Consider the following 22,332-nt stretch of genomic DNA (forward strand, 5'->3'; position numbering starts at 1 on the left):
GCCTGTGAATGGCATTTACAGGCAAGGATATTAATTTGTGAGCAACATATGAAAATTGCAACAGTGTGATGGACAAGGTGATTCATTTTAACCCTTTAACCATTAGAAATTGTAAACAAACTCTTTGCCACAAAGTAGTCAGCTCAACATATGATCGGATAAATGTCAGCAAAAAGTAGAAATATACTGACATGCTTGGATATCCCTATAAACAGTTCATATTTCTAGAAAGATATTCTATAAACAAATTTAATACATACAGTAAATAACATTAAATGCTTATTTTTTTATTTTGAACTTAATTGCCAGATAACTGAAACATTTTCATGTACATTTATTTTTTCTGTATTATTTTCTTTTCATTTTACTGTACATCAATGTGGTTCATTATTCTTATAACATGCATTCTATGTATTTTACTATTCATAAATTTTATTTTTCTTAGGCATCTATTACATTCTTCTCCCCCTTTATTATCATAAACAGAGGGACTGCTCATAAAGCATGATCCAATTCAACATTATGGATGGTTTATAATGCATTCGTTTTATTTAGTTAGTTTTCTTCTATCAATTATTCTATGGTGTTCACCATGAGACACATGTATTTCTTATACGAAGCTTACATATAAAAACCCTTGTAAAATTTTTAGCTAATTAAGTATTCCAATAACTATTTTTCTTACATACATATATTTTCTATTGTCATGATATTACTTACGGTATTTCCTAATTCCCTCCTGCATTACAAAGGTATAATTTTATCAGATAAAAATGAGGGCAGAACCACACTTGACTTTTCATTGTGTTCATAAACTTATATCAGAAGAGTAATATGATGTGAAAAAGGGGGGGTGTGGGCACTTTTTTATTATACATGATTCAGAAAACCATGACAGGCCAAGAGAATACTTTGACCTTGAAGGGACTATGAAGATCCAAATTGTATAAACGTACATATCTTATACACATGTATTTAACAGATCAATTAAAAGAACCAAAGTACACACCTATACATATTTAGCAGTACAGGTAAAATACATGGGCTATGTATACTGCCACACCTCATAATACAAGTTAATTAGTTCCAAGACTTGAGACTTGACTTTATTTAACCCTTCAAAGACCCACCTATAAACACTACAGACTCTTAAAGAAATTCTATATCACTGCTATCATAAGAAGTCACTCAACAACTCGATGTTTTTCTTAATGTCTCTCTGATGAATTAATAATTTCCATCATAAAAATCTTAAGCATACAAAAAAAAAGAACAGATTTTACACATTATCCTTTTTTTAAAAAAATCCCTTAATCTAAAACGACTCCACAGAAAATGACTTGACTTTAAGTATAACTGTAAATGCTTAATGTAATTAGTTATAAATGATTAAAGGCTAATTGATCTAGAAATTACACTTAACAATTTCCACAATATATAGAGTAACTATATGAAAATTTAATTCTACTACATTTCATATACTGTAGTTAAGTATAAGTGATGACTGAAATAAAATAAGCACAAATCATTTTCTAATTCACCTTTGTTCCGTAACCGAAATACAATCCACGCTATTTACAGAGGGTTTACCTTTTAGCGCAGCTGAAATGGCGAGCCATTAGAATTTAACGAGGGTGTATTACCCCGGCGCTAGTTAGCGGGGGGGTAGGGGAGTGGTAGCTAGCTACCCTCCCCCCCCCCCCTCACACACAGATGAATGCTCACTTTCACTTTTGGCTCGGACTGTGACAGACGTCTCTGTCTTGGTCCTCTCTTGGCAGCCATTGTTTGTTTTGTCTTTATTTAATCGCTTACTTTTCATTTACACAATATATATGTAAACATATTTTCATGTTTGTATATATATTTGAGTATAGAAATCAGTAAGTTTCCTTTTCAGAGTTGTGTGTGTAGTGTACGATATCTACGTGGAGTCCTCGGCATTTAGGCCACCACGGCGTAATTTTATGGGTGGCGATCGAGTTTGACTTATGTCTTTCTCTCTCTCTCTCTCTTGAGGTCGTTCACCCTTTTACTATGTGTTACTACGCCCTTGTAGCTTCCTTTCCGCGTGGGGGGGTTGCTACGCCGTACGTTTGTCTCAATTAGTTTATGAATCTAATTGTAGTGTTTATATTTTTTATATTACATAATTACATAGTTACATAATTATAATTGTTATAATTCTGTTTTGGTTACAGCTCTCCTTCCGTGAGTGTAAGTGGTTGTGAGGGCACGTGCCTGTTGTGTAATTCTTGTTTCCTTTCCCTCGGGATTCCTCTTCGGAGCCTTCCCGGGGGAATGAATGTGTACTAATGTTATTTGTTTTATTTTTTTTTACAGTTACCGATCTAGTTCGTTTCTGTAATATGGCAATGGTGTGAGCTGTCTTGTTGAGTCCTGGGGATTCGGCTGTTGCTGCCTCCCCCCTTGTATTTTCGTCAGGGGCGTGTCTCCTTCTACTGGAAGTACTCCCGTGACGACGGACAGCTCTCCAGTTCATTTTAGAACTCTCAGGAGGCTTGCCTCCTTGGCCGGGTAACTTTCCTTCCGAGGGAAGTTTTTCCTGTCCAGGCTTGAGTTTTTCCCCTTTTGGGGGGTTCTTCTCTTGCCTTTTTTTCGTGCGACTATGCTCTTGGTGCTGAGCGATCACACCTGCAGTTTCGCTCAAGGGGCTGGGCAACTGCAGGAGCCCCTCTTCGGAGGATTGCTCCTTTTAGGTCACTGGCTGACCAGTCTCTTCTACGAAGTGTTTCTCTTTCGTTCGTGAGAGAGTACACTCATAGAGACTCCTCTTCGGAGGATTCTTCTGTTGCTGTTGCTGTTGGCCTCCCTCGCCGTAAGGCCCACCGTCCGCCTCGTCGTAAGGGCCTCTCATCTCCCTATAAAGGTGCTAGAGGCGCCTTTTTGAATCTCCGTTTGCAGCCTACAACTCCTTTTTCTTGATCTTCCGCCTTGGTGCAGATGGACAGCAGTCTGATCTCGTCTTCCCGACGGACAACGGTCTTCCCGACGGACAACGGTCTTCCGACGGACATCAGTCTCCCGGAGGACAGACAACAGTCTCCCGGCGGACAACGATCCCTTCGGGGCAAAGGGTTGCCTCCCACGGGGGTTCTTCCCTTGCGTGTCAGGGTTCCCCTGCGCGCCCTTCTGCTGTGTTCTCTCCTGCTCCTGCTCAGTGTTAGCGCACAGGCGCTCTCCTGCTCATCAGCGCTCTCCTGTTCGTCGGCGCTCTCATGATGATCATCCCTGCTGTTCCTGTTGGTTCCTGTTACGCGCCCTGTGCGCCCACGTTCGCCCTCGCGATCTAGAACTTCGGTTCAGGTCGGGGTCAAGGACTCTTCTTCTATGCGCAGGCTTCCACGCGTTGCCTTCTGCTCGTCAGCGATCATCAGCTCGCCAGCGATCACCTGTCTCTCGGCGATCTCCGGATCGCCCGCGTGTGTTACAGCCGGCACGCCAACGTTCTCCAACACTTCTGAAGGAACATGGTTCGCCAGCTACTAGCTCACCTGCGCATGCTGCTCACCATCGCGCGATCGCCTACCTGCGGATGCTGCTCGCCATCGTGCGACCCTCAACTGCAGATGCTGCTCGCCAACCTGCGGATGCTGCTCGCCATCGCGCGACCGCCCACCTGCGGATGCTGATCGCCATCGCGCGACCGCCCACCTGCGGATGCTGATCGCCATCGCGCGACCGCCCACCTGCGCATACTGATCGCCATTGCGCGACCCTGCGCATGCTGATCACCATCGCGCGATCGCCTACCTGCGGATGCTGCTCCCCATCGCGCGACCCTCAACTGCGGATGCTGCTCGCCATCGCGTGATCGCCCACCTGCTGATGCTGCTCGCCATCGCGCGACCCTGGCATGCTGATCACCACCGCGCGACCCTGCGCATGCTGATCACCATCGCGCGATCGCCCACCTGCGCATGCTGATCGCCATCGCGCGACCCTGGCATGCTGATCACCATCGCGCGACCTTGCGCATGCTGATCACCATCGCACGATCGCCCACCTGCGCATGCTGCTCGCGATCGCTCACCTTCGCATGCTGCTCGCCATCGCACGATCGCTCACCTGCGCATGCTGCTCGCCATCGCATCGGCATGCCACAACGCGCCATCGCCAACCTGCGCGTTAGCGCTCACCAGGTCACCAGCGATCGCCTGTTGATCCATATCGCCAGCGGTCTTCCTCGCCCACGCGGCAGCGCGTTTCCTAGCCATCGCGCTAACGCTTGCGTTCGCCGCCTCAGACTCGCGCTCATTCAACTGCTCACCCTCGCGAAAGCTCGCCCGCGCGCCCGCGTGACCGCTCGCCCGCACGACCGCGGGACCGTTCGCCTGCGCGACCGCTCGCCCGCAGGACCGTTCGCCCACACGCCCACGTGCCTGCACGTCTACGCTCATGCGCGTCCGCGCCCATGCTCTCCAATGTTCGCCCGCGCGCGAACCAACTTTTTTCCATCGCGCGGCCGGACGGTGTTCCGTCGCGCGAACCGACGGTGTTCCGTCGCGAGAACCGACGGTGTTCCGTCGCGCGAACCGACGGTGTTCCGTCGCGCGAACCGACGGTGTTCCATCGCGCGAACCGACGGTGTTCCGTCGCACGCTGTCGCGCGAACCGACGGTGTTCCGTCGCACGCTGTCGCGCGAACCGACGGTGTTCCGTCGCTCGAACCTACAGTGTTTCTTCGCACAAACGTCGGCTTATTTCTTGCAGTATCCATTGCTCGTCTATGGGTTATCGCTCGCCGACCACCAGCTCTCGCCCTTCCTACCACGCTCGCCCTCTTTCTGCGCTCCTTCGCTCACCTTCGTTTGCGTTCCTGCGTTACCGCGCATGGGCGCTTCCACGTTCGCCCACGCGCAAATCTTTGAATTACCGTCGCGCGAGCTCCAGGGCGATTGCGACCACGATTCCCAATGGGGTTTTCGCAGCATGGCCAGCCTGGCGAGTTCTTCTGGAGCGTATTTCCAGAATACGGCCTCACCCCGTAAACGCAGAGCATGGCACTTGCAAGAATAGGAGAAACTTCAGGGAGATCTGAGCAACACTCCTCTTTCCTGAACCTGGGTTAGCCCTTCCCCGTCATTCCCTGGAAGGATTTTGGGGGGGGGGGGGGGGGGGCTTTCCGTTCGAGATTTCTCCATCGGACAAGGGGTGACTGCTTACCCCTTCCTCTGGGAGCTTACCAGATCCTTTCCCTCCTCGGTTACGGCCCGAGGTTTGGTTCAAGGAAGCTACAGGAAGATCATGGGTACTTTCCTCCTCTCGAGCTCAGGCACCTTGGCCTTTCGTCGTTAAGTATCTAACTTGCGGACAAGCTCGATGTTGTACCATCTGGACGCGCTGACTGAGGGCTTCCTTCGGGTGTCTCATCTGTGGAGGTCGACGACCTCAGACACCCTTCCATCCTTGAGAAGAGTTTGTTTGTGCCCAAGGACAGAGACTTAGACAGCGGCTGTGCGGAGGAAATCGACTTCCGTTTTCACTCCTCCAAGGCGCTTTCTTCCAGACTCTGCAGGGCTCCAGCGCCCTTTTCTTTCAACCACGTCGGCCTAAGTTATCGGCTACGACAACTGGGACAAGGTGTCCAATTGCAGTTTCCTCCTGTCAGGAACAGATGGCACGGGAGGCTCCCCCGGGGGGCATACAGTAGGTCCTCGGGTTACGACGGTCCCGACTTACGCGGTTTCGCCGTTACGAACGCGCCCCATAAAAATATAAAAATAATATTAAGCGTCGTTCCGTCTTACACCGTTAGCGTCGTAAGCGACGTAAACAATTGCGAACTAGTTTCTAGCGCGCGGTGGATGAATACGCTTTGCGGTGGTTGTGGGCGAGGAAGACGGCGTCGCTCAGTTCCACTCATACGCCATTTTTGGTTGTGATTGCCTGTTCTTTCTCTCACGTGTTTGATCGTTTTTTTGAACTTTTTGCCCTTCATTATGGCTCCAAAGCGCAAGGCAGATTCTTCTGATGGTAGTGCATCGAAGAAAAGGAAGGCCATCACCATGGAAGTGAAATTAGACATTATTAAGCGGTCTAAAAACGGTGAAACGCCAACGAACATTGGCCGATCGCTTGGCCTTAGCCGTTCGACCGTGGCTACTATCCTTAAAGATAAGGAGCGCATTGTTGAACACGTAAAAGGATCTGCTCCAATGAAAGCAACAGTGATAACGAAACAGCGTAGTGGTTTAATTATCGAAATGGAAAGGTTATTAGTGCTTTGGTTGGAAGATCAAAATCAACGGCGTATTCCAGTGAGCTTAATGGTTATTCAAGAGAAGGCTAAAAGGTTGTTTGAAGCGTTGAAAAAAGAAAGGGGGGGAGAAAGTGAAAGTGAAGAGTTTTCGGCTAGTAGGGGTTGGTTTATGCGATTTAAGGCTCGGGCCAATTACCATAATCTTAAAGTGCAAGGTGAAGCTGCTAGTGGGGATGAGAAAGCAGCAAGTGAATTTCCTAAAGCGTTGGCTGAGATAATTAGGGAGGGGGGTTATTCTGCTTATCAGGTGTTCAATGCGGATGAGACAGGTTTATTCTGGAAGCGCATGCCTAACCGCACGTACATAGCAAAGGAGGAGAAGTCAGCACCCGGTCATAAAGCAGGCAAGGAGAGGCTAACTTTGCTTCTTGGGGGAAATGCTGCTGGCGACTTCAAACTGAAGCCCATGCTGGTCTATCAGGCTGAAGAGGAAGAAGCCCCCACCCCAGACCCTAAGGCTTTCACAAGGCAGGGCTTGTCAAAAGGTTTTGCCAAGATACAACAAGCATTGGCAACTTTCGAGGCTCAAGATCCCAACATGGACAGGTTCACCAGGGTTTCCAGAGGTGTCATGGACTTACTGCAGTGTTATAAGGAGATTTTGGATGAGAAGAGGATCCTCTCTGTCCAGTCTAACCTGGAGCGGTATTTTAAGAAAGTAGAGATAACTGCACCCTCTACATCAGCTGCCTCTACTACTCCAGATTTGCCTGCAACAGAGCCTCTACCATCAACCTCAGCTGCCTCTATTGCTACAGAGCCTCTGCCATCAACCTCAGCTGCCTCTGCTTCTCCACCACCTCTTGTAGGCTCTTCACCTCCAGACTCGCCTGCCCCAGCTTCTCCAGCATCTTCTGTCTCACTTCCAGAGAATCCTGATTCACCTGCCCCATTTTCTCCAGCATCTTCTGTCTCACTTCCAGAGAATCCTGATTCACCTGCCCCATTTTCTCCAGCATCTTCTGCACCTTCCTCTCCACAATAAACCAGTCTCTCCGTCCCTTGCAACATCCCTTCTAGTGTGCAAGCCAACCATAGGAATAAGGTAAGGAATTGTTCTCTTTTTTTTTTATTGATATTTACTTTAATTCATGTGGTAAGGAATTGTTTTTTTTTTTTTTATTGATATTTACTTTAATTCATGTGGTAAGGAATTGTTTTCTTTTTTTATTGATATTTACTTTCATTCATGTGGTAAGGAATTGTTTTCTTTTTTTTTATTGATATTTACTTTAATTCATGTGGTAAGGAATTGTTTTCTTTTTTTATTGATATTTACTTTAATTCATGTGGTAAGGAATTGTTTTCTTTTTTTTTATTGATATTTACTTTAATTCATGTGGTAAGGAATTGTTTTCTTTTTTTATTGATATTTACTTTAATTCATGTGGTAAGGAATTGTTTTCTTTTTTTATTGATATTTACTTTAATTCATGTGGTAAGGAATTGTTTTCTCTTTTTCTAATATTGTTTTTATGTCATTTGATACATTTTATTATAGTACAGTATACAGTAATACTTTACAGTACAGTACAGTACGTATATTTATGGTGTTCCGACTTACACGGAAATTCGGGTTACACCGCGTCTTAAGAACGGATCAGCGTCGTAACCCGAGGACCCCCTGTAGTCCTAAAAGGAGCGGCAGAGTTCACGAACTCTAGGATTGCAGGTTTTTCGCTGGGAGGATGCTTAAGGTTACTCATCCGAATGACAGCTTCCCGATGCCCATTCCCGCACAATCTCTGTGATCAGCCAAGGATATCGCGCCTGCCGTCTCTGTCAGCGAATTCAGTGTCTCTGAACCTCTATGCCATAGCGTCAGCAAGAGTTGCCCGGTTGGGCAGAATGATCCATACCTTAGGCGAAGGTTTTCCTTAGGATCATCGACGGCTTCACCCCCGGCCTCTTCAGTCGATCCTTTCTTGTAAGGAAGGATCTGAGAGGGGATGTCCGTAGTCGACCTCTCAGCCCTGATCAAGTTTGTCGAACAAACTTCGGCCAGCGTAGACCAGCAGAATCGATCAGACTGGTAACGAGGCGACAGGACTCCTTAAACCCTGGATCGGAAGGACGGGTACTTTCAGTTTCCATTCCATCCATCTTCCAGGGAGCTCATCGAATTCAGCCTAGACTGCAAGTATTCCTGCTTATGATGCAGTGTGGCTATCCCGCCGTGGCATAGCAGGTTTGTTTCCACGGAGAACTCTCCCTGCCTTCCTCTTGGCCGCTCAGGTGCAGGCTTCCGCCTCCTCTGCTGTTTGGAGGGCTGGTCAACTCCGGTAGGCTCGGGTTCGACCTTCTTCAGCGCCGGGACAAGCTTCCGGATGCTTACCATGAGTGTGGGCTCATGGTATTTTGCTTGGAGCCTTCTCTTCCTCTGCCTCAACATCTGGAGTATCTGGCCATGATATTGAGTCAACGGCCTTACCACGTTGGAAACCCCGCTTCTCGTCCGTCCAGCGAGGTTAAGCAACGTCGGTTCTGGTCGGTACTTGGATGGGTGACCACCTGGGGACGCCAGATTCTGTTACCACATCCTCCGAGCCTTCCTTTCAGTTGACTGTGGCAAGACTGAGGAGAGTCGCAGTACCTGTTCTCAGTCAAGCAGAGCTTTCAGCCCTACCTTGGAACGTTTCCTAGTTCTCCTTTCCTCATTGACCCGTCTATAGTCCGAACGGTCGCCTCAGGATAAGTTCCATGTGGGGCGGTCCAAGTTCCGGTGGCTTCAGGCAATGTTTAACCGGACTTCCTGGCCCCTATGGGACCAGCGGAACTATTAGACCTGCAATGGGTGTTGACCTATGGAGCCTCTTGATGGTAGTGGTTATTCTCGTCCTTTCCCCACATTCTTGATGCTGTTCTCGGACTCGTCAAAGGAAAGGGGGGGGCATGTTCCGGTCCAGGCCTATGGTCAAGACCTGAAGGATACCTCTCCATCATTCAGGCAGGCTTAGGGGCCTTAGTCTGGCCCCTCTACAGATCCTACAGCTCCTGCCGAGTCGCCCCGTGCGCGTCGACTTCATGATTCTGGCGTATTCTAACCAGCAGGGGACGCATTTTCACACCTTCACATCTTGCAGTAGAGATACCGGGATGATTGAGATTCTCTCAATACCACCATCGGCTCTCTCATTCCAGGCAGGGGAATGTTCTCTCCGACTATCCGAGCAGAGCCTCGTAGAGAGAGTGTACCTGGGGGTCTTTGACCTTGGGTAACCAGCAGGTACTGGTCTGGGGGACCTGATCGCGACAGCTTGGAACCTCAAGCTTCCGCTGTTCTTCCCCCCAGTCTCAGACCCCGGGACTCTGGCAAGATGCATTCCGGTGATGGTGGGACAACTTCGACGCCTGCGTCTTCCCTCCTTTTTGTCTGTGGACAATGGGTCTCAACAAGACCAGGTTGTCTGTCAACCTTTCAATGGGAGAGCTCCACTGGGACTATGCGCAGAACGGTTTCTGGACCCTCTGCTTCCCCTGACGGAACTCCCGGGAGAGCTTCTCCCACGGCGCAGACTACTCAAGCAACCACACTGCGACATCTCTCCCGAACCGGGGCGTCGCTTCGGCTTCATGCCTGGAGACACTACGCCTCCTCCTCAAGAAGAGACAACCCGCTACAGTCGCGGTACAGAGGTCGCGTCATCTGCGATAGTCATCCACAGGGGTCTTCCAGGCAAAGTGAAGAGTCTAAGGTGGTTGGTGCCGTGGGAGATATACCTCTTCCCTTGAGGCCTCTTCTCCAGCAATAACGGTCTTATTGCCTTTCGCGGGAGGAAACTCCTTTCCGCTCTCGGCAATGAAGCCTGTGGCTCAGCCTTTCCCTGACCTTCAGGCTTAAAGGAATAACTTTTTCCTGCCCGCTGGATCTATCCTCGCTCATGCGAAGCTACGATCGTCCCTGCCCTAGTCGGAGGAAGACCTCCAACTTGGAGCATGGCTCGGACTTTTAGTCCTTTAAGAGATCTTCTCAAGACCCTTTACGACAGGCCTCGGATTGTATTCCGCCTTGGGTCTCCTGCTCCCTCTGGCCACGGCCAGTGTGTAAGCAATCTTCTTGGTCTCTTACGACTCCCCCCTTTCTAAGGAAGAGGGGAAGGCAACATTCAGGTTCGCTCCTGAGTTGTTGGCTAGACTCAGAATCTGGGGGTCCCGGCCCTTCGGTCCAATTCATTCAAGATTTCGAGTCTCCATTCTGTATCTGATGTCCCAAGACCTTCTCTTTCTTGCCAGTAAAGGAATCGAGAGGTTAGCGCTGGGAACAGCTGCAGTTTGTCCTCAGTTGCAACCGATTTGGGAGCACAAGGAGGACACGGGGGAGAGTCACCAGTATACCTCTTCAGCCCGGACTCAAGGACATTCATCTCGACCTGTCTCCAGACCCTCCCCCGTCACGTCGCCCTACAGCACGATGTTGGATACATCGCAACGTCCCTCGCCTTCGAGTAATACTACTCTGTGACGCAGGTGCTACAAGCTGGAGTCTAATGACCTTCGCAGCCCGCTTCCTGCAGGGCGTGACCCACAGGAGTCTCGATACGTTTTCTATCGCTCTGTGGTGGCTACACAACAGCTGGTCTAACCTCAGGCTCCTTTTTGGACAGGTAGAAGAAGGTTGAGGGCATTGTTATCAGGTTTTAGTCTGCATGAACAAAAGAAGTATGTCTGGCTCTTATTTCTTTCTTCATCATCCCCTCTACGGGGAAGCAGCATCCTGGTCTCTGCATAGCTGACCTCGAACCTCTGCAGGTAAACCATGCTTCCTTGTGTTCCGAGTATTGAGTCAATACTGTCGCGTCCCCCATACCCTGACGAGGTGGTATTGGGAACGTCCTAACCCAGAGTTCCTTCTGGAACTCCAGGTCAACTGCCTAGGACGGGTCACACTTCTTCCTTCACACACAAGCTTACGTAGGCCACATGGTTCCTTGCGGAGCAAGGAACTTGTGAGGTGCAGGGACTCCTTTTCTCGAGTGCGACTCACTCGGATTCTGAGTCCCCGGGTAAAGCCAAAGCCAGTATGGCTGGGGACTTTCCACCCTACCTAAGGGGTAAGTCACCCTCTGTAAATAGCGTGGTTTGTATTTCGGGTACGGAACAAATGACAAATTCGAAGATAATTTGTATTTTTCCTAACCATACAAACCTTAGCTATTTACACATATTTGCCCGCCAGCCCTGTCCCCCAAGACAAGTCCTACCTCTAAGTGAAAGTGAGCATTCATCTGTGTGTGAGGGGGGGGGAGGGGTAGCTAGCTACCACTCCCCTACCCCCCCGCTAACTAGCGCGGGGGTAATACACCCTCGTTAAATTCTAATGGCTCGCCATTTCAGCTGCGCTAAAAGGTAAACCCTCTGTAAATAGCTAAGGTTTGTATGGTTAGGAAAAATACAAATTATCTTCGAATTTGTCATATTAACATATAACTCAAGAATAGTTACCCAACTTTGATGAGCCACCGTTGCTCCTATAAGAATAGAATACAGTAATCACACCAGTTACAGTACTTTTATGAATGAAAAACATTCTTGACATCACATCTACCACCAATTCAAGCAATCATTGAGCAAAAAAAAATATCAAATACAATTACTCTGTTGTAAAATAAAGCCTATGAAGTTAATGAAAACGATGTCAATTTTTTCTTAGATATCTTTCCAAAATAAGAGAGTAATTGTTCTTGCAGTAATTACTTTCCAACAAGAGAATTTTGGAAATTTAGATATAGACATGGAAAAATTTCTCACTGGTTAATCTGATCATACCTGTAGGGTACATAAGAAGGAGCTGGATTGGACAGTGCTGACAAAACTTTTCCAAGGGTCAATAGACCCTTGTTTATGTGAATGCCTTCTGTGAACTGCTGCCCCGACGTCTGAGCTCGGCCGACACCTTCCGCCCCAGCTAGGTCAACTAATATCAGACAGCCACTTACACCATTGTTCTGAGGATTGTAATTTAAAATATTTCATAAAAATTTTCTGGCACTAATAGTTTACGACATTGTACAATTATGAGAGAAATTCTGTTCTTAAAATTAATCATGACTTTTTAAAGTTGACCATAAAAGGTAGGGCTACAATTTATGGAAGTCACAATTTCTCGAGTATCATAAAACTTACTTTTGAGCTTTAACACAAGAGATGAGTTGTTTTTACATACAGTAGATGCTCCCATATCAATTAAGCATGAATATTACAAACACCTGATAAAAAGTATGAAAAACACAAGAAGCCTACCTGAACAGTGACATATATCAGTGCGTGTGATCTCGACGAATGCTGATTAAGAGCAGTGCTGGCAACACTGCGATTATGGCTGCCACGTTCTAAAAGTTTAAGCCCCTCCTCTACACAAGTTACCTCTTCTTCAACCATCCCAACTGGAGAAACAGCTGAAAGGTTTAGAAATACTCTTTAGGTACCTCTTCACCTTATGAACATGCACCTTAAGTTTGAGAGAAAACTCTTTAGCTCATAAACATTAGTGCACTATATCTAAAGTGGAAAACATCCTGGATAAGTTATAAAAAGTAAAAATTATCTTAATACTATAAAAAAACACATTCTTATGCCACCACACTGATCTGCATAGATTTCTAACTAAAAACTTACAAACATTCGGAGGTACAAAAACAAATCCAACTGAAATCACAAATTTCAGATACTGTATCAAAAGTTATAATGAAATACTGTAATAGAACAGTATCATATAATTTTAATGCAGTAAGCAAGACAATCTTTGCAATATGAAACAGGACTGTTTGTTGATTTTTTGCAGCTGAAAATTGCCAAGATTTACCAAAATTCAACTTACAAACAGATTCTTGGAACCTATTAAGTTTCTAAGTTGAGGACTTTCTGTACTAAACTTACAAAGGCTACACAGCCTCCGGAGTGAAATCTTATGTTTGGATGAAGTGAAGGTATTAGTATGGGAAGTCATATAGTACTGTAACTGAAATTAGTACTGTATGCCTTTACCATTACTATTATTATCAATACAGTAGTACTGGGTTGCGATCAAGTTTGAATGCGACTAAAGATGAATAAAAGCATACAAATTAGAACTGGGTTATGAACATTGCATCGGTCTCCCAGCAAAAAATTTCATTTTGTACGGGCAATTATTTTTGTGGACGGGTACTAACGAGACTAGCAAGTAATGCTCAGAAATAAGTCACCCGGTACCACTACGCCACCCATGCAGTGTTCACACTATGTACCGACAATGCGATATCTCATTATTGTCTCTTGACAGGTTACTTGTAAAAATTGAATGTAAGATTGTAAAATGACATTCAATTGTCCAAGAAGTGCATATTAGGTAAGCAAGTTAGTGATACTGAATGTTATTCAAGAGTGAGAACTCCTGATACTTTACCAAAAGTTCTCATTAAGGGAGTCTCCTTTCAGGCAATAACCACCAAGGTACTACAGTACAGTGATACCTCTGGATACGAAAGTTTCTGCTTACGAAAAATTCAGGATGCGAAAAGTGATTCGAAGATTTTTATGCCCCAGGATACGGATAAAATTTCAGGATACGAAAACCTTACGAGATCCCAACTCTTCGCCGAGAGTAATTTTAAAAAGCGCGCGCCGCCTGACTTTGAACTTGGGTAGACTCACTTACAGCCTCCCGCTCACCCATTGGTTATCTCCCTACTCAGACGCTAGCTGACGCCATAAGATCCTGCTTTCCTATTGGTCGGCAACTATCCCAGCTTGCCTACGCACGGGCGTTCCTCTCTCTCTCTCTCTTTTCGTTCCGACCGCGGTATCGTTAACAGACATTGTGTGCTTTCGCTTGTTTGACTTAGTGTTAATATACAGTACATTCGTACGCCACGTGTTATCGTTAATAAACATTCATTACTGTGCACTGTACTGTATTAGTGTTTACTATACATAGACTGTATATAACGTTACGTAGTGTATTATATTACGTATTACTGTAGCCATGGGTCCCAAGAATGTTGCCGAAGGAAAGAAGAAGAAGACGATGCTCTCGATGGAGACGAAACTTGAAATCGTTAAAAAGTACGAGTCTGGCATGCGTTTAAGTGCGATCGCCAAGGAGTATGGCCGGAATCCGTCTACGATAGGCACCATCCTGAAGCAGAAGGCAGCCATCAAAGCAGCAACACCTTCTAAGGGCGTCACTATTTTCTCCAACAAGAGAACGCACGTGCATGACGAGATGGAGAGGCTGCTTCTTGTGTGGATCAAGGACAAAGAGATCTCAGGAGACACCATCACTGAGACTACAATTTGCCAGAAGGCCTCCGCCATTTTCGGTGATCTCGTGCGTGCTCAGGCCGAAGAAGGAGCAGGAGAAGGAACATCCCAGCAGGAACCCCCAGAGTTCTAGGCTTCTCGTGGGTGGTTCGAGAAGTTCAAGAAAAGGACTGGCATCCATTCAGTGGTACGGCATGGGGAGGCAGCCAGCTCGGACACGAAGGCCGCCGAAGCCTTTGTTAAAACGTTCGACGAGTTGACTCTGCAGGAAGGCTACAGTTCGCAGCAAGTTTTCAATTGCGACAAAACTGGGCTTTTCTGGAAGAAAATGCCTCGTCGGATGTTCATCACGGCGGAGAAGAGGCTACCCGGACATAAGCCTATGAAGGACAGGCTTACCCTTGCTTTTTGTGCAAACGCCAGTGGGGACTGCAAGATAAAGCCCCTGCTGGTGTACCATTCTGAAAATCCCCGAGCCTTCAAAGCCCACAAAGTCATTAAGGAGAACCTTCCCGTGATGTAGAAGGCGAATGCAAAAGCCTGGGTAACGAGGCAACTGTTCATTGATTGGGTGAATGTCTGCTTCGGTCCGACTGTCCGAAAATATTTGGAAGAAAAGCGCCTCCCTATGAAATGTCTGCTGGTGTTGGACAATGCTCCAGCTCACCCTCCTGGCCTCGAGGAATATCTTCTGGCCGAGTATTCCTTCATAAAGGTCCTGTATCTACCGCCTAACACCACCCCTCTCCTCCAGCCCATGGACCAGCAAGTTATTTCTAATTTTAAAAAATTGTACACGAAGCATCTCTTCAAGAGATGTTTCCAAGTCACAGAGAGTACAAACCTCACTCTGCGTGAATTTTGGAAAGATCACTTCAACATCGTGATATGCCTCAAACTCATCGATCTCGCTTGGCAGGAAGTTTCGAGGCGTACCCTAAACTCATCTTGGAGGAAGCTGTGGCCTGATGCTGTCTCTGCACGAGACTTCGAGGGGTTCGGGAAGCCTGGAGAAGAAGCCGAGAGCGTTGACGATCCTGAACCAATTCAGCAGTCTGAGGTTCGTACATCTTGGTACGTCCATGGGGCTGGAAGTTAGCGCGGAAGATATCGATGAACTTATCGAGGAGCACCACGAGGAGTTGACGACGGACGACTTGAAGGAGTTGGAGACGATGCAAGTGAGTGATTTTCAAGAGCAGCTCTCTAGCGGTGATGAGGAGGATGTTGCACCTTTGCAAACGGCAGACATCAAGGAAATTCTTGCATGTTTCCATAAAATGGCAGACTACGTCGAAAAGGAACATCCAGAAAAAGTTTATACCAACCGTGCGCTTCAACACTGCAATGACGTTTGCCTAACGCATTTTAGAAATGTGTTGAAAAGTAGGCAGAAACAAGCTTCAATGGATAGTTTCTTATTAAAGAGGCCAGCGGTATTAGTAGGCCAAGACGAAGGTGAAAGTGAAGAAAAGAAACAGAAAAGAGGAAGGGATGAAGAATTAGAAGGTGAAAGTAAAGAAAAGAAACAGAAAAAAGAAAGTGATGAAGAAGTAGAAGAGATTTAGAAAATAAGAAAAACGTAAAGTTATAAAAAAGCAAAAAAAAAAAATTCAATTTTAAGTTTTATGTTACCGTTAAGTGTTAAAGTAATTTTTTCTTTCATTTTATAGTTTTCCATACGTAATGTTAAGTGTTAATTATTTCTGCCATTTTTTTATTTCGTAAAGTTTAAGTGTTAATGTGTTAAGTGTGTAAATTACTGTACGTAGTCTGTCACTTGTTACGTTTTCTGCCTTATGCCATCCTCCTCTGCCGCGACTTCGCTATCGGACATCGTCTCAATCAAAAGGTAAGTTTCAACTTTTTTGTTACACTAATTAACTGTAACCTTTTTTTCAGAGTGTACAGGTATCAATCATTAATTTAGGTGTACGTACAGGTAACAATACACCTTCACTGATCTAAATGCTTTACGTACATACAGTACCGTAACTTTTATACAATAGTAAAGAAAACGGACCGTTTTCTTTGGGCTTGGGGGGGATAACTTGGCTATAACTACATTATTGAATAATCTCATAGTGGTTTCTGGAATAGATTAGGCTGTTTTTAACGGTTGTGTTAATTATTGAATGATAGAAATGGCTGCATTGCATGTTTATTACTACAGTTTAGCGTGTTTATGAAAGAAAAGGTGACTTTTTATAAGGCTTGGAACGGATTAGGCTACAGGTATTTACATGTAAAACGCGACTCAGGATACGAAAATATCAGGATACGAAACCGCATCCTGAACGGATTAATTTCGTATCCTGAGGCATCACTGTACATGAAGGTAGTTTAAACAGGCCACAAAGTATGTCCTTCACTCCTGCACATAATCGTATAAACTTGTAAAACCTTAAAGTACCAACAACTTTGGAGTGTAGAGTATGTAGCCTGAAAACAAAACATCATTACATATATACTGACCGAGCAAAACAATTTCAACCAGTATCACCTATTACCTGCCACAAAGAATGAATATGAGTTAGAAAGCTTTCATACAGACAAAATCTTGAAATTGATCTCACAATCAGCCAGCTTCTTAATGATATGTCTTAGCTATACAGATTCTTTATACTCTAAAACTACCCACAGCATAAACAATTCTACATGCTCCTACAAGGAAAGCAACGATGTCCGCATCTACAGGTTGTCAAGAGGTTGCGAGCTCTATCGGGTCATTACCTCTAGAATGGCTATCACTCTTACTTGACCCAACTCCGGAGTAGAACGAGCAAGCAAAGTAAGAGTGGAGGGATTGAGCCCACAGCAAAGGAAATTGGGGTTTCTTCACCTTCGAGGAAGACCCCGAGGAAGAAGAATGCCTTTAGACTTGGTCACTCCTAACACTTGATACCAGGAGAGTCCTACAAGCAGAGACTGCATGCAGAGCGTTCCAGAACAAGAAAGTCAAAGTCAGTTTGTTAAAAGGGGAGAGAGAATTGAACAGCCTCACTCCCCAAGCCAAAAGAAAAAGTGGTGATATAACACAAGTGTGTGTGTGAACAGGGTAGCTGTTACTACCCCCTAAACCCCAACTAACTAGAAATGGGTAGTTATATCTTCCTAAAAGTCTTTGCCAAAAGTAATTACCCAATAAAGAGCGAAATGGTTTGCATTTCGTGCCAGAACAATTTGTTTTTTTTTAAATTTGATTACATTGAAAACACCAATGATATTCCAACTTGGTTTTTTAAAATTTCTATTATAAATAATGTAAAAAAGATCATCATGTATCAGCTAATTACAACAAAAACAAATGCTTCTTACCTCCTCCAAAACCGGTTTTGGTTTTAAGAGGATTCCTGGTCAGTGTCAGAAGGTCATAAATCACCTCGTTATAAACTTCTAGGAACGATATCGTCAAACATCGTTGTCCTTTTTCAGGACGGTTCTGATCTAGCCCTTCAGTGCCAAGAAGTTCAAACATAGCTCTCTGCAATATTCCTTCATCCTCCTGGAAAACCATGTTTCAGTAATATAGAGTAAACTTTTTCTGACCTACATATCACTCTCTAGTTTTATGATTCATAATTTTTGGAGAGATGCACCACACTACTCTGGGGGGGGGGGAATTTTGGGGCGATTGGATAATAATTTTACAAATGTAGCTTCCCTCTGTAAAACAATACTGTACACACCTAAAATTAAAGGTCAGACCTATCACTTGACAAGTATTCCTTGAGCTCTCATTCTGGGAAACATATTACATCCAACACTTAAATGGTGCGTATCTTGACCAAAGTTTCTTTAAAGAAATATCTTCTCAAATAAAGAGATGACAGCTGCTCGAGGAGAATTTCTTTTACTACTTTATCACACATCCTACTTGCATGATGGCATTAGCAAATTTGACATTGATAAGCCCCAAAGAGGGCTATTGCATATAAATAATGTTAGGTCTATAGTAAATTTGGGTAGTTTTTCTTTTCAATAATATATTTAATGCATTGGGCAGTAACAGGTATCATTTCTCTATACAATATTTAATCATAGAGTTGATTATAACTGTTATGACTTCTTACTACAATCATTAAAATAAAAAAATTTTAAAGTACCGTATTTCCAGTGTCATAAGACACTACAAGTGGTAAGACGCACCTCTTCTTATTTTGGGTGTATTATGAAATGTTTAAGTTAAAATTAATTAGTTATATGCTGATTATCCCAATTTTATTACACTTCCATTTAAGAAACCACTAAACCAGTTCGTATTTTCCACCACAAACACACATTTAGTCATAGTGTTTGTTGTTTTAAGTGTTGTTTACATGAAAGCAGTGTTGCCAAATGTTCTTAATCAAATTTTGGTAAAGAAATACAATAATACCAAATAAAATATGAGAAAATAGATATATACTGCATAAACAACTAATATGTCATAGCGTTGTCTGCTAGGAGACCACTAGTTGGCATGCTTGCTTGTAGATGGGAGTTCCAATCATCAGCTGATTGCCAAAACAAACAAATAATTTGCTACTGTACTTCATTAAATGAAGTTCAACATAAAAGTAAAAGAATTTATTACATATGAATGATAATTGTAGGGTTATATTTTATGTCTCTTGAGTTTGGGTACTTGTATGTCAATGGTTGGGTGTTTGAGGGGTGTCAAACTCCAATATACAGCTTTATCTTAAGTGTTAAGAGGCAGGGTGATTTTGGGGGGCATTTTTCGGGAAAAAAAGGTGCATCTTACGACTCGGGAAATACTGTAATTCATATTTTCCTAACTATACAATCCTGAGTCTTTTGCTTATAAGAGACAGAAAACAGCAAAGCTGGAACATGGAAGTTAAAATTATAAGAGTGTAACGACTGACAGGTAATTACCTATCTGTAGCAGGGAGGTGACTCCCCCCCCCCCCCCCCCACCGGTGGCTATTGACAATTCACTTAGAACGAAGCCTGATGGTGGACAAGTTTCAATAAAGGATTCCGGTTTGTATAGTTAGGAAAAATACAAATCAATTTTTAAATTTGTGATTAGTTCCTACACGAATACAACCATGATCTTTTACTTACAGGAGACTCCTCCTTAGGTGGGAAGAAGTCCTCTTTTCCAACTGGCTGGAAGCTTAGCCCGAGAACCCAAAGCTCTAGCATCTCCAATGCGTAGGAGAGTAAGGGTTCCTTACACATCATGAACTCCTGCAGGTGAACCAGCAGGTTTCACGGTCCTGGCTATAAGTGTTGTACTCGAGCCCGAATACTCTGTGTAGTAGGCTTAGCAAGTTATGGGTTTGAAGTTGTTATAAATTGAAGACTTCTCATAAATCTGGGAATTGCTAAAAGCCGTCTGGATTTGCCTGATGGAGAGATCAAATACAGCTGGAGAGGTCTTCCGATGCTGTACCCCCAAGGAAAGGGAAGATTGTAAAGAAAAGAAAAGGACAGTTATTCTTCATTTTCATCCAAGTCTTATACATAACCTCAGCTCTCGACGCCCAATTACTGGTCCTGTGAGAGGAGCCAAGGTAGCTTATACCAACTGCTGAGCAGCTAAACCAGGCTCTAGTGTAAGTGTCTAGGGACCTGTGGGTCACATCCCAGCTATAGTGGGCGGTCAAGGTAGTTTGACGATTCCATACCCCTGCTTGGTGACCTTACTCTCCTTCCAACGGACACCTTCGTAAAAGAAAGAGGTTACTAGTCATCGTCCATGGGTCTAATGGTGGCTTCTTGTCTAGCAGAAAGCTGGTAGGACTAAAAACAGTGGTCTCCTTTGATGGAGGATGATGTTCTTCAGAGAACTCAATCAAGAAGAGCTCTCTGTCAGCAAAATTTCTCTTGGAGATAATGAACCTCTGTGGGTTCTCACCCCGCGTGTTTCCTCTAGGGAGTAACCGGAACTCTGCCCCGTTGAGCTTCTTTAAGTTGATCATGGCACATGTTAAGCTGGGCGAAGAAAAGAGAGAAACGGAAATATCCCTTCTTGGACTGCAAGTTTGGGAGAGTGGCTGCAACTCTTCTTCTGAAAAAAGCATGTGGTTGACAATTCCTGGAGGGAGAAGGCCGAGCCTTCAACAGGTGTTTGGAGTGCCTTGTAGGCCTACAATCAACTTCCTCAGATTGTGGTCTTGGAAGATTGTTAGGCAAAATAGGGTCAGATAATATCTTACCCCAACTCACCTCTACTGGAGAAGCGAGTTGAAGGTAACCAGATGGCGAGTGTTCGCGATGATATCTTGAGGTTGTTTGTACTTGTTGACAACAAAGACTTTCATGTCTATCATGAAAAGGTGAAGACCATGCGTTCTGTCTGTGGCGATTGGTACACAATAGCGTTTACAGTCGTGAGGCAAGCGAGCGTCCTATTCTATCTGGGAAAGTTCGTAAAAGCGCTTGAGAGATGATCGCAATCAGGGCGAGCAAACATTGTCCACTATTGAGGAAAAATCGTTAGATCTCTTATAACGTGAGCGTAAGCGGGGCAAGCGCGTGTTATCCTCTAACGAAGAAAGCTCAAAAGAGCACTTAAAGGAGGTAATCGACTAAAAGCATTTGTCTTGTCCAGCAAACCCCAAGGAGACAAGCGCTTGGAGGACACATGGTGTGAGCAACAAAGTGAGGATCGTTCCGGAGATGGGCCTGTAGGAACACTTCTGACGGGAGAACACTGGCGAGAGATTGTCTGGTGATCAGATGGATGATGGGGCAATGACAAGTGCTTCAAAGAACATCTAGTAGAGGAGAAGAGGGGAGGGGAGACAGCGCTCCTTAGGGAAGAACATCTAGCAGCAATCGAGGGCAAAGATCTATGTCTACGAGGGGCATGATCAGGCGAGGAACTGGAGTGAGAGCACAAGGTGCGAAAAACAGGAACCAGGATAGCAACCAATGATACAGATGAAGCTCACCTGGAAGCACGTCTGGAACTGTGTTCTGTAATGGGGCTGACGATCTGGAGATGCACTTGTTGAGGAATGTGAGTCATCCTAAGATAGTGAGAGAGTCCTCCTCTAAAGGGCAGATCTAGGATCCTCCTCCAGAGAGGAAAGATCGTGTCAAGGTTGTGCAGCAATCAGGTAAGCATGCTCAAGAGATAAGCTCCAAAAGAGGAGAGGGTAGTTCGATTGCTGAAGCAATAACAAATCCACTAAAGGGCAGACGCTGGTAGGGCAATGACATCTGACAGACGTCTGAAAGCCAACAACTGCTGCAGCTTCTCCAAAGGTTAACCTTGGATACCCAAGGAAGGCTACAGTATACACAGAGCGTAAGACCTCTAAAAAGAAGAGGTTTCCTCCTGAGGAGGAGGTCCCATCATTTCACTAGAGGGAAATGGATTGACCTCCCTGTCCAGGCCCTTCTTCAACTTCGAGGATGACCCTGAAGGTGAAAAATCTCTCTTAGGCTTTTTCCTCCTCCTGCTGTGCTTCTCCCACTGGTAAGTCAGTCACTCCCTATAAAACACTCCCTATAAAATTCAAAAGGGAAAACTTAGGAACACATGCCCTTGGCACTGAGAATGCAACAGATGAGGATTAACCTTAAGGGACTCATGAAAGTACCTCAGGTCTCGGTAGTACTCCGGACATTTCCGCATAACAGGAGGCATCTTTGAGGTAACAAACACTCAAGGAAAATGCACCGAAATAAAAAAAAAAAAATTTTTAAATCTGCCAATGAAGAGCTCCAGTCAACAAGAGGTATGGTTTCACTGACAACTGACTTCTAAGTGCGTTGCCAGTGAGCTAGCAGGGGGGCAGTTGCCTGCCCCCTACTGATAGGTAATGACTTGTCAGTCATTACACCTT

At 45.1% G+C, this 22,332-nt stretch overlaps 1 protein-coding gene and 1 pseudogene across 2 annotated transcripts in view; one reads left to right on the top strand and one right to left on the bottom strand.

The window, feature by feature from the left end:
• The window catches only part of LOC137621576 (kinesin-related protein 8-like), a 92,388-nt gene that overhangs the window by 63,491 nt on the left and 6,565 nt on the right, over positions 1 to 22,332 (bottom strand). For both annotated transcript variants that reach the window (XM_068351980.1, XM_068351981.1), the window contains exons 4-6: positions 17,843 to 18,029; positions 12,524 to 12,678; positions 12,050 to 12,228 (exon numbers count right to left, since the gene is read on the bottom strand). In XM_068351980.1, the coding sequence (XP_068208081.1) occupies positions 12,050 to 12,228; positions 12,524 to 12,678; positions 17,843 to 18,029 (521 nt within the window). The remainder of the gene's footprint in view (positions 1 to 12,049; positions 12,229 to 12,523; positions 12,679 to 17,842; positions 18,030 to 22,332) is intronic.
• Positions 8,701 to 8,819, top strand: LOC137622137 (5S ribosomal RNA; annotated as a pseudogene).

This window comes from Palaemon carinicauda, chromosome 28 (genome assembly GCF_036898095.1).
Source record: "Palaemon carinicauda isolate YSFRI2023 chromosome 28, ASM3689809v2, whole genome shotgun sequence".
In the NCBI taxonomy this organism is placed as follows: domain Eukaryota; kingdom Metazoa; phylum Arthropoda; class Malacostraca; order Decapoda; family Palaemonidae; genus Palaemon; species Palaemon carinicauda.